We start from the raw sequence: 13,342 nt of genomic DNA on the forward strand, positions 1-13,342 counted from the left end.
CATTGCATCGCCATGGCGTCGCATGAATTTGACAAGAAGTGAGAAATCAAAATATTGATGCGCTGGGTTTTCCCTTGAATCTATAGGAAAAAGGTAGTGGTAGTGAGACATTCCCAGTAGTATATGATTCATCGGTAGGAATAAAATCTGATGCTTACAGTCACTTGTTATCTTAATCACTTACTTTCACTTTGAAGATTCTTTATAAAGGTTTTTAACCTATCGTATGCAAAATGGCGGGGTAGCAGACGACGAGATGAACATTTTTGCAGTTGTGAAAAAAATTCTTCATTGGTTAATTTTTATTGGTATATTTTAAATAAAGATTAAAAATGCATTTAAATAGGGACAAACATGGCTAGTACCATACCAGTAGTTTTTTATTAAATGACAAAATTAAACAAAAATGTGATATTACGAATAACTTGACATTTGTGGTGTTATTGATACCTTCACCATAGCATATGCAATATTAACATGCATGTCACTGACTTTTTTTGAAGAGTAGCTTCCCTAGTGACCTGTAGTGCATCAGAAATCTGATCTTTAATCATCAAAATGCAAAATGTTATGTAAAATGGTAAAGGAAATACATATTTAATAAACTTTGATGAACATCTCTACGTGTTCATGCTTGTGCCGTGTACCTTTACTGCGAAGATGTGAAATTTTTTTGAAAGTTTTGAGACGGGAATTGGCAAGCCTGAGGCTCTTACAGATCTATGCACTATCGAACCATCAATCTAGTCTCGTTGAATTTAGGGAGTTGGGGTACGCTAGGGATCTCAAGATAGACATACCTTATCTGTCTGATGTATTTTTTGACGGAATTGTAACTTATTTTCTAGATTTTAATGTTTCCTTTTCATTACCTATGTATTAATGTTCAGGAGTATTGTATAAGTTCATAAGTGTTGAATCAAATGGTAAATGGTTGCATAATAATAGAATGATTGTTTTGTATGACAATTAAATTATCATAAATTTTCATCTTTTCATGTTGCAGTGTGTAAACTGCTGATATTTGCAATAGTTTTTTTGTCATTTTTTTTTAATTACATGGAAATTTTTATATAATGACAGATGAAAATACATTGGTAAAATTGTGTTATTTTTCATACTAATAGTTACGGTTATGCTATAGAATTTAGATATTTTAATAACATGAACACAGGATCTTGCCAGTAATAAAAATTTGTTCTAACTTCTCCGAAAATAAAGACTTTATAATAAAGACTACAATAGTGCTCAAATACAGTCACACATAAACTTTGAATGAATTATGTATTAATTAAAAACAACATATTAAATTTATTTTAACACCAACCACCAACCTAACCGATATGAAATTTCAATTTCCTTGAAGTTGTATTTTCATTTCCTTCTCATGGATACTGAGATAATAAATTTACATCATTATTTTTCATCCCAAGTATTTACATCCAGAGATTTCACAGATCAAAATAAGAAAGAAATGATATAAAAACAGGAATTATTAAAGCCATCTTCCACTGTTCAAATTCTCTAGAGTTCAATTGCATTATACTTGACATTTGAAAAGAAACATTATTATATATATTTTCATGTGATATTATATAAGACACATTGCAGATTTTTGATGGTAATTCTCTTTTTTCTTTATGTATGTGTTTTTCAGGCGGAGCTCTCTTGAGGCATTAGCGTCTCTTACAGATAAAGCTAGGAGTGCCAAAGATTTTATGGTGCAGTTAAACACACCGTGGAACATGTACAGGTGGGTAGAGTAGCTGTTCTTAGTCGCAAAAAATATTGCGTTTCAATAATAAAGTTGATATTTTTGTCATAGTATCAATAAATGAATCAATTTTGTGGGTTAGGAATACAGGTGTAGATTCCAAATAGTTGTCAACAAACATTTTTTAGCGGAAGGAAAGATTTGAAAAAAAATTTACCACTGGGGCTGTCCATATTTTGTTGTTTTTAAGGTGGCTATAAAGGCAAATTCAAGTTGTTATATATAATTTGTTTTTAATAGGCTATTCGAGTTAAAATCCATACACCCCCTGTGGAAGACATGACCTTGAATCTCCGCACACAGGGAGTGTGAATTTCAAATGGAGTTACCTGAATGGGTGACTCTTTGAAATTCACACTCCCTGTATGGGAGATTAAGGTCATGTCTTCCACTAGGGGTATATGGATTTGAAGTGGAATAGCCTAAAGAGACTTCTTATAATGGGCTAAGGATCCTGAACATAATTTTCATATTCGATCAGCTAAATTATCATGCAAATGATTATGCAAATTAGGTATAATCATAGGGAGGTTATAAGTGCTTTCTGGAAAATGGTCCATCAGGTTTGACTCAAATTTAAAAGTGATGATCGAAATCCTTTACCACCAATATGATAAGTCTATTTGAAGCTTAATCTTAAATTTGAAGCTTCATTTGCCTTTTGTAGCCATCTTAACTTGTTAAAAACCAAATTTTCTCCAAACGTTTGCTGTATTTTTGTAATAATGTTCTCCCAGGTTTATAATCTGAAAGAGAAGCTATTTCTATCGAGTAAGGTTTATCTTCAAATCAAACTCGATACAGTAAATAAGCTTTTTCCATCTATCTTATATATAGGAAAAAAATAGTCATTTTATGAAGCAGAACAAATCAGCCTTCTAACGAACCATAAACAAACCCATTTCATGTTCATGAAGAGATACACTGATTATTTATCAAGGTCATTAGCTACTCTCTCTTTTCACCAATAATTGATTTTATCATGTTTATTCATCCCCAATATGTCAACAACCTGTCATTATATATAAGAGAACATTTTTGTTTACAGCAAAACTATTAACGAGTGACAAGCAACATAAAGCCCCACAGAGCTTTTGCCTTAAAGACCTGCCTATAACAGCGCATTGAAAATGGTGGGTCATTGACGTAAAACGCAAAATTGCCCGTTTATGTAAGCATTATGTCCCGGAACTCGGTATAATTTAGTATGCGATAATGTACCATGAGATTTATGTTGTGATATGTTGTGGCAGCCGGTTTATACCCGCTTTTCCATTATAATTACATTATAAAACACACTTGTATAGTCAATACCAGTGAACGTGTGTAGATCATGTTGGATTTGTAATACTTTATGGTGTATATGTTCATCGCTAATGTAGTAGGATTGAGGTTTTTAAATATTCATGCTGTTAACTCATTCATGTTTTATTTCATAGGCAATTTCAGTCATGATGTAATATGATGTATTAAATTTCAATCATTTTAAGCTAATTTTCTACGTGATATATGCTCCATTACTTATTTTATATTCATTTATGAGATCAAATATATTATGAAATACCCAGTTATTTAAATTTAGCAAATTGCCTGCAATTTGTGAATTTTTAACTGTTCAGTTGCTGTGAGTAATTTCAAAATATATTCTTTAATTACAAATTAATCCCACCCACGGATCTCATTTTTGTTAAGTATTTCTAAATATTTCTTTGGCAATTATTTGATGCTTTTTCATAATATTTAAATGTAACTAGTGCGCAATTATTCTTATGTAATTTTATGTTTTTACAATATCTAAAATGTTTCTAATATGCTTTATTTTTGTTAGTTGATGTTTCTATACTATTGTGTAATTCAGCCACTTGGATGCAATGTGTTTTTTGAATAAATATATAGGCCTAGGCCTAGGCCTATACCTATACCAGTATAAAACAATTACACCATATATTCATAACCATCTCTAACATTAAATGTGTACTTTTTTGTTTTAATCATCATTATTAGGGACCGTTCACAAACACTTGTTAGGGGGCCTGATGCAAAAAGGGGCCCTTAAAAGTTTTGAACCTCCTAAGGGGGCCCTGAAAAAATGACCACAAATTTTTCTGGGAAAATTGACTTTATATGCTTTTCTATGGGGATTGACCCATAAATTTCATGTCAAAAAAGGGGGGCCTGAAATATTTGAGATCTGAAAAGGGGGGAGATTTTGCGATGAAATTTTTTTGCATCAGGCCCTAACAAGTGTTTGTAAATGGTCCCTTATCTATTTCGTTCTTTTTTTTACAGGGAAGCGGCATTGATTTTGAAGCCAGTTTAGTTGCAAAATTCGACCACCTTATCGCCTTATTACAGAAAAGAAAAGACGTACTTCTTCAACAGGTAAGAGTACATGTAGCTATTAAAAATATTCGCGATTTAAAGTTAAGGTGAAGAAAAAATATATCTTGGTGACTTCATTCCCTCACAGTGGTTGTATGATATGCAACATGAAAAACAGTGATGCAATGAAATGGGTGTAGCCTCAGCATTGGGCTATACCAGTATTTCAAGAAGTGAAAAAACTGACATCACAACCCATTTGTGGTGGCCGGTCACGTATGCCAGGTGAATTATTTTACCGGAAATAAGTATAACATGTTTTAAAAAACAACAAAGTGGATGAAAGTGTTAGATATATAAATATTTAAAGAAGATGATCTGACCACCAATCCATCAAATGTGCTATTCCAATTGAAATCCATACACCCCCTATGGAAGACATGACCTTAATATCCCACACAGGGAGTATAGATTTCAAATTCACATAACCCTGTTTGAGATGCACACTCCCTGTACAGTGGAAGATTAAGGTCATATATTTTATAGAGGGTGTATGTATTTCAACTGGAATAGCCCACATTTCTGAGGAAGCTGAAGCCTGATTATGGAGAATTTGGTCATAGTTAGAAGTGAAAAGCATCCAAAAGGGCAGATTTAACAGAAAAATTTCATTTTTATCCAGATACTGCAATGAAACACAAGAAGTTGGATGTTGGAAAAGTGTATTTTAAGATCTAGCCAAAACCTTCATATCCCAGAAACAATTGCTTCAATATTAATGGCAGTTTCAGCAATAATTGTAATTTAACAATATACCATATCAAAATTTAAAATCAAATACCATCACCATCCGAATCATTTTGCTTGATTTCACTGCATTTTCTGTTAGTTTTCCTCGCATCTTGAGCATATTTAAATTCTGTGAAATAAATGAAAAGAAATTAATTAGCGGTTGTAAGCTACGTCAATTCACCATCTAAAGCCAAGTCTAATTAAACTGTGCGGCTTAATTAATTTTAGTTACTTTTTTCCCACATTGAAGATTGTAATCTTGTAAATAGATTTAATAAAAAAATATGGCCGCAACACTCCTTCCTTAACAATCTGTCAGCATATGCTCAGCGATGTGATATATTAATTGCTGATGATTTGTAAATAAGCCTGGGATTTTCTTGTCTAGTATGCTTTTCTTTCTTGTTTGTTTGTTTTTAGTTTCCTTGTATATTTCCCTTAAAATTCTGCCTGATATTGTCAAGAACACAACATTGTGTTTGTTTTATGTTTGGTTGCCTGTCGTTGATGTTGTTTGTGTTGATTTTTAACATTATTATGATTTGACAGTATGTATGATAAAATGCTTCCCATTCTACTTTTCATTATCGCATCCATCCATCCATTAAAGCATTTCTATAGCATTACCGTATAACTTATATTCTCTCCACCCAAAACAGGGTTAGGGTCAAATTCAAATTGATCCAGAATTGAGCACCACACATTGCAGAAGATCTATATAGTGTCTCCTTTTTTCCTTCATGATTTATTCATTTTCTTAAAAAGTACTTAAAATGGAAGTGTGTTCGGAATTCTTAACACACAATTGGATATTACCATTTCCGCTCTTCAATATATCTCCTGCTATCTGCTTCTAATGCAAGAAGCATGGCAACGCAATGAATAAAGTTCAGAGTATGTGGTCGAAGTCCATAAAGATGATTAAAAATCATCCCCTGAAATGAGAAAAACTGTAACATAACCCACTAGCCTACTTAGCCCTTTAGCTGCCGTGATATTTGGCTACATGCAAATCACTGGCCTGAACTATTTCGGTCGAATGAACGTGCGGTGTGATCAGTTTTCCACGTGTGGCTTCTGGATGCTGCAATCCGTGGTTTAGGATAGCATGTGTGATATAGGCTATAGGAAGAAAACTTGAAACAACCATCTGGTGATGAGGAACAATGATAGAAGAAGTTGCGTTAATGCCCAATCTTATTACAAATCACAAAGATGTTATTAAGATTACCAATATATACCAAAAATCAGCACTACTACAGTTGAAATCTTTACACCCTCCATGGAAGACATGACCTTAATCTCCTACAAAGGGGGTGTAGATTTCAAATGGATTAACCCATTCAGGTAACCCCATTTGAAATTCACACTCCCTGTGTTATTAAGGTCATGTCTTCCATATGGGGGTGTGTGGAATTCAACTAGAATAGCCCAATGGAAAGGGGAAAGTAAATTTGTATTTAAGCCCCAAGCAAATCACTGATCCTTCAAAAGACAATATGGTACCCTTACATCTGAAACGACCTAGATCACAGGAGAAAATCTCCGGTTGGAGTGTGTATTCAATTAATGATAGGTGGATTGGTGGGCAAAAACAATGGCCTAAAAATGTGATTTCTAAGACAAAAGAAATTGCCCATTGTGTGCATTGCCTTTTCTGGCGATAAATTTCCACACCGCTTTGGAATTTTTCCATTTTTGTTTAAGACAAACTATTTTTTTAACTTTTTCTTCATTACGTTACGATGCCAGTCAGGATATTGGGTCATCTGAACTGCTCATTAATGTGGCTTTGTTCTCGGATAGGCTGTGATGGGCGAGGCAGAAATTGAAACATGTATATAATATATCTATTTATGGCAAACTGAAACTCTGATGTGGGGATGTGGTGTATGGAGGGTGTGATGCGACCCATTCCCCTAGTTGGTCCACTTTTTGTACAAACATACAGTAAAATTTGCTAAAAAGATCACAAATTTAAAATGTTTCACAGCAATTCCATTTTATTAAATAAAAACTGTTCGAAAAATGACCCAAAATGTCCACTTTGAAAAGGTCTCCCCTCATTCCACCCTCTCAAAACCAATTCTGGCTATAGGCTGGTTACAAGTACTGTTCTAATGTACCTGTTTTTGCTAGTATTTATATGCAAGAATCTGTACATGCTATATATTTGAGATGTTCGTATGGTCAAGATGCGGAAGTGCTACTGTTAGGTGCATCAGTTTATCACTCAGTAACCATGGTAACTACTTCATAATAGTACTCTTTTGAATTGAAACAAATTAACAAATCAGACAAAGTCAAATTGACAAATGCAATCACGTTTCATTGTTACTTGATACATGTAATGACCATTAATTCCTCATTGGAGATGTCCACTCTATGTCCACTCTTATTCCAACCAGCATCTAATGGTCTGGCTTTGATGGTATTAGGTCGTAACAAACTGGACATTGAAAGATAATGGTCATAATGAGGTCAGACTACCAGGCACCAAAAGAAAAACTGACAATAATTATCTCTGGAAGTAAAAGCTAGTTAAGCGCGGTATTACTTCTTAATCGCCAACAGAGGGAAGATGCTGCGCTGATGATGAGTTAAAACAAAATAACATCATGTTGACTAGTAAAGGAAGGGGATATAAAATATGTGTAGTAAATCAACGATGTGTAGTAGAGGCGGCACAGCTGCCTGACAGGTGATGAGACTACGGATCGTCACGGCAACTGAGATGATGTGGACCGGCATCATCTTCTTATCAGTTCATAAGCCAATATATTCACATCTTAAAAAATTTTGGTTTTGAATTGACTTTTTTTTTTGTTGAATTAGGTAACTTTAATTCTTTTATGGTTTATTTTAGCTGTTAGATAAATGTTTTAATTTTTTTTTGCCCGTTTTAAATTCAAAATGTGTAAAATTTAGTGAACTAAATAAAAAGAAAGCGACTGTACATAAAGCTAAGTCACTCATCGTACTCAAGTCGAAAATTCAATAAAAATGGGTTAACATTGTGATGATAATATAAGATATCAGTTGTAAGTTGGCAGCTTTACTCCTTCTTGATCGTGTTTTCTTTGAAATCCCCTAGCTGGTTTTCAATTTTGTTTGTTACATTAGGCGCATTGTCACAGCTGTTTGGAATGTACTTAAGTGTTGAAGAGTGTTTAAACTAAAAGAAGCAGAATTGGATTTGGGGTGGAAAAAAGAGCTATAATTTTGATACTTGCGATGTCACGCATATCACACTTGTTTGTTATACATTTTCAATCTACTGTTAAAAAAGACATGTTTATGATACTCTGTCAAAAATGTCTTTTGAGATTTGGATCAAAGGTATTTCGTTGTAGCCTAGTTGTCAATACTTTTGGAGTGAAACGCCATGCAAATAATGCGATGCAGCACATCAAAAGAGGGCACTTTGAGGTGAAGTTTTGTATAGTTTCTTTGCTTGATTATATCAAATGAATTTTGTCATATTATTTCTCACTTAAATATTAAAGAAAATAATAGGAGCATGAAATTATATGTGTCCAGCCACCACAAATGATCCGTAATGCACAAATGGGTCGTAATGACGGCAGAGATAGTTTTAAGATATGGTCTATTAAACCTTTCAAAAACAATAGAAAACAAAGAATTTCCCAACCAATTTACTGATTTTTTTATTTACTACCTTGTAAATATAGTAATATAGTAAATATAAGTAATATAGACATGTAATATATCATTGTAAAGCTTAGTTTGAGGAGATTTTGCCTTTCCAGTATTTCAAGAAGTGAAAATGCTGACATCACAGCCCATTTGTGGTGACCGGTCACGTATGCCAGGTGAATTATTTTACCGGAAATAACATGTTTTAAAAAACAACAAAGTGGATGAAAGTGTTAGATATATAAATATTTAAAGAAGATGATCTGACCACCAATCCATCAAATGTGCTATTCCAATTAAAATCCATACACCCCCTATGGAAGACATGACCTTAATCTCCCACATTGGGGTTGTAGATTTCAAATGGAGTCACCCATTCAGGTAACCCCATTTTTGAAATTCACACTCCCTGTGTAGGTGATTAAGGTCATGTATTCCATGGGGGTGTATGGATTTCAAATGGAATTGCCCAAGACATGGTCATGGCATACAGAGGGCAGTGAAGTGTTTCTAGTTTATCAGTGAAATGTTCACGCAACTTATTTTTGTACTTTGTGTATTTAAAATAAAGTGAATAAATAAATATATTCAAGATGGTTTTGATAGATCGATATTGCTATGTACCAATAAACATGCGTTCAGGTTGAGAAGTCCATTAAATCGGACATATGAAACAAAAACAAAAAATATCCTATGTGTGAGTGTATCGTGAAAATTTAAGCCCATGTGAAACTATTATGCAATTCAGTAGCATCCAGCTCATCATTTATTCAAAAGCATTTTCTAGCTTGGTCTAATTTGAGGCGAGAACTTCACAGGTAAATATGTTAGCTAATGACTTGGAGTTACTCTCCAGGTATATACCGTCCATCTAGTTGTACCATAACATCCCGTGACAAAAATTGGTCAGAAGAAAATTTTCATGCATGGAGAAAATGCACCTGTTCGGGAATTATGATAGAATTTTATCTGATACAACATTGGTATTAATTTTGAAATAATAAAATAGGGCAAGTAGGACTTATCGTATTTTATGATGTTAAGAGAAGATTATTTTTAGAGTAGTGATTTTAAAGCCAATTTGTGAACATTTTATTGTAAAAATAAGTCATTTTTGAAGTGATGGTAAAATACCCAGACCAGGTGCCCAGAGTATGGTAATGTAAAGCAATACAGAATTGAGATGAGGTATTAAGGACTTTACTTAAAGAGATACTTATAGCAGGATGTTTTTGCCGTATTAATTCTAAACAAAAAGAGCTACACATTAAATCATAGACATAAAAAAAAAGATTTGTATGGCGTTTTCGACCGACCCTAAAATCTGAAAAAAATAGGGTTGCATTTTGTTTTTCCATATTTTAATTTACATATATTTGGTATAAAATTCACAAAATGTTTTGCCTGTTAGTAATTCGTACCACAGAACTGATATATTTTAATATATCAGTTATTTAAAAAAAAACCAGCCTGACAAGCCTGATAAATCATTGTTTACCATTGTATTTTGTGGTGAACTTGTGTTTTTTGGTATGCAATGTGGCAGGCAAATATTTAAGAAAAAAAAATTCTGACCGAGCGACTCGGACTTTGAGCTTTAAGGGCTGCAAGACAAATTATTTTCTAGGCCTTATGGTCAAAAATACTTGTTTAGGCTTTTAAATTTGCAGTTTAAACTGAACTGTGATAAGCGCAAAAAATCAACACCTCACAAAATTTTCTCTGCTATATAGTTGTGAGGAAGGGGGTAAAACCAAAGCAGCTGTTATGTAGCTCTGTGCATGCACTGGTATCAAATTGAATGACATTCCATTTATGAAAGAAACAAATATGTCATATGTTTGTTTTGGTAACATTTTCATTTGGATAGTTGAAAGTAATTAAAAAATGGCGTTTATGCTACTGCTAATATCTTGATTATATCTTGATTTACTGCTGATTATATCTTGATTATTGAAATAATCTGTTTAATTTTGCTCAATGTTTCAGAATGTGCTTGTCTGTGATAAATGTTTAACACCATTATTGGATTGAGAAGATATCATTTTGTATAATATATGCTTTTATGAAGTTATGACTTAAATTTGAGATAAATACTTCAATGAATTCAAAGGATAACTGATGACAAATAAAATTACAGGCTTTTAATAGGGAAATATGTTAGAAAAAAATAATGATTCTAGGTAGGTAATGTTGTGCTTAGAAAGAAAAAATATAAGCTTTATATGCTCCCCAACATCTGATCCGCTGATATTGACAGAGCAGCAGAAAAAAAATCCATGAGGACATTAAGGGTATTTAAGCTTGACCATAGTCATGATAGTAGGCCATTATAAAATCATTAGCCGATGCAAAATAACTAATTTTTGCTTTGAAAATATTTCACTACTTATCACTTCCAATGTTGATTTAGGTTAATTATTAGTGTTATTTTGGAATTGTTAATGCTTTATAAATATTCATTCAAATTAAAATGATTTTATCTTTGAAAACTTTTTGTATTCTGTAGTAATTCATAAATGCAAAAGTAAATGTGTCAAATATATAAATTTCAAGTGTATTGGATTGTTAACAAAAATCTATAAATTGTTTACGCTAACTGACCCTGTGTGATTTGTTAAAGCCAGCGTCAGCTTCCATTGACCAAGTAAATTAATTTGACCTACATTGAAGAAGCTAATTTAGACATTATAATGTAATTAATTGAAACCACAAACTCGTTAAGTCCAAAAATACAACACAAAATTTTCAAAAGCAAAACACTTCAAATGGGCGATTCCAGTTGAAATCCATACACCCCTTTTGGATGATATGACCTTAATCTCCCACACATGGGGGTGTGGATTTCAAATGGAGTCACCATTTCAGGTAACCCCATTTGAAATTCACACTCCTGTGTGGATGATTTTCAGTCATGATCTATACAGCAGCATCTCTAATGCACTTGTAATTAGGTGCTTAATTAGCTGTAGTGCTGTAATTGCTCCAAGTACATCAAAGATTGTCAAAAATAAATTCAGAATATAATACTAAAGATGTCCTTAACGAAAGTGATATACTGAAGTTGACAGGGGGTGTAAGGATTTCAAGTGGAATAGCCCAATATTTTCTATCTGCAACCCCACACTCACTCACCTATAGATAATCGTTTTTGTGTCACCCAGCTGGAGTCTCGGTAGGAGAAAGGAACAGCATCCCTACCAGGCATGTGTTGGTCAAAAGAAATGATTCAATATCAAATTCAAAATTTTATTAAATTTTGTGTTTTTCATAATAGTAGGCAATCTAAAGACTGTTTTTACAGCTATTCATCATGTTACAAAGAATTATGAGTAACATTTTAAATGTAGTGGAGATGTTACTTAGTTACTTATTGAAACAATTTTGTTCTTCTTTACATTACTGAATGCAGAATACCAATGACAAACAAATGGGGGAGGGGGCAAAGAGGCTGCCATCCCCTGATAGAATATGGTAATTTTGCCCTTCATAAGTTTTAGATGTCTTGGAAACTACATGGGCATCAATCCTGGGAGGGGTGGGAGATGTCCCCCCAACTTTTTGACAAAATCAGCCATTTCTGTTCTTTTTAGTCACTTTTTGACAATTTAGGTCAACTGCTCCCTCTTTATCAAGACTGATTGACGTCACTTGGAAGTTATGAGCCTACCTTTCCTTCCACCACTCGTCCTTGTGCAAGACTTACAGCTTCTTTTTTTTTTATTGTCACAGCAGAAATTCAACTCTAGCCTTTGACACACATAATTAATTCATTCTTACAGAATGCAACTTGTTATCAATTTCATAAATCATTGCATATATTGACCTATTTTCAGTTTCGATCACAAACACAACCACTTTTGCGACACTTTATTTACCGATATACCTTTCCGACGTCTAATCATTCAATCACTTTTCATCAACACTTGTTAGCTCACAACATGCCCAGTTAAAATGTTCACACCCACGCGACGAATCTCCTCCAACCATTCCAGTCCCGTTAAATACTTTGTCGATTCCGTTGACATTAACAACATAAACCCTAGATAATCCTTAAACAGTCTGCCTAAGTATGTTACAAAAACACAAGGGATAAGAGTATAAGACACCTAATAGAGATTTAAATATTTAAAAAAACTGGAATAAAATATGATATGCGTACAGAGAATCTGCAATTAATGCTCTGCGTGCTAGCCATAGACTTCCAACATAAAAAGTCAAATTTTTAGATACTTCTCAAAATATCAAGAGCTATCTCAAGAACCACTGAACCAATAATAGGCTTGTTTGTACTCATTTTAATTCATTTTTCATGTTGATTCCAAATATGGTCATGAAAATCTACAATTCTGAAATTTTTTGAATTAAAAATAAAAATTTAATTTGTCGTCTGCATTCGACACCCACGTGGATAGAGTTAAGGGTGCTCCAATACAAGAGTGCTTATACTATCTCCACTATCAGCCCGTTGTGGAATCAATTAGTGATTTTTTTTTCTCACTTGACAATTATTTTTTCGAGGATAATGTTCTTTTTGCCGTGAGGTGAAAAAAACGTAATGTTTGTTTGAACATTAATTTGCGAGGTATGAGGCTTCCTTGAAGTAGCTTAATGGTTTGAGATGTGGTGATCATGGTTGCACACGAGGTGCATATTTCACCCAATTGGGCTACTAGAAATAGCTTAATGGTTTAAAATGTGTTGATCATGGTTACCCATGAGGTGCATATTACACCCAATTGGGCTACTAGAAATAGCTTAATGGTTTAAGATGTGTTGATCATGGTGATCCATGAG

At 33.4% G+C, this 13,342-nt stretch overlaps 1 protein-coding gene across 1 annotated transcript in view; it reads left to right on the forward strand.

Moving 5' to 3' along the window:
• Nucleotides 1-13,342, forward strand: part of LOC140152321 (E3 ubiquitin-protein ligase TRIM9-like) — a 50,333-nt gene that overhangs the window by 9,279 nt on the left and 27,712 nt on the right. The window contains 3 exon segments of the mRNA XM_072174624.1: nucleotides 1,658-1,722; nucleotides 1,725-1,753; nucleotides 4,064-4,156. Coding sequence (XP_072030725.1) covers nucleotides 1,658-1,722; nucleotides 1,725-1,753; nucleotides 4,064-4,156 — 187 coding nt within the window.

Source organism: Amphiura filiformis, chromosome 5 (assembly GCF_039555335.1).
Source record: "Amphiura filiformis chromosome 5, Afil_fr2py, whole genome shotgun sequence".
Classification (NCBI taxonomy): Eukaryota; Metazoa; Echinodermata; class Ophiuroidea; order Amphilepidida; family Amphiuridae; genus Amphiura; species Amphiura filiformis.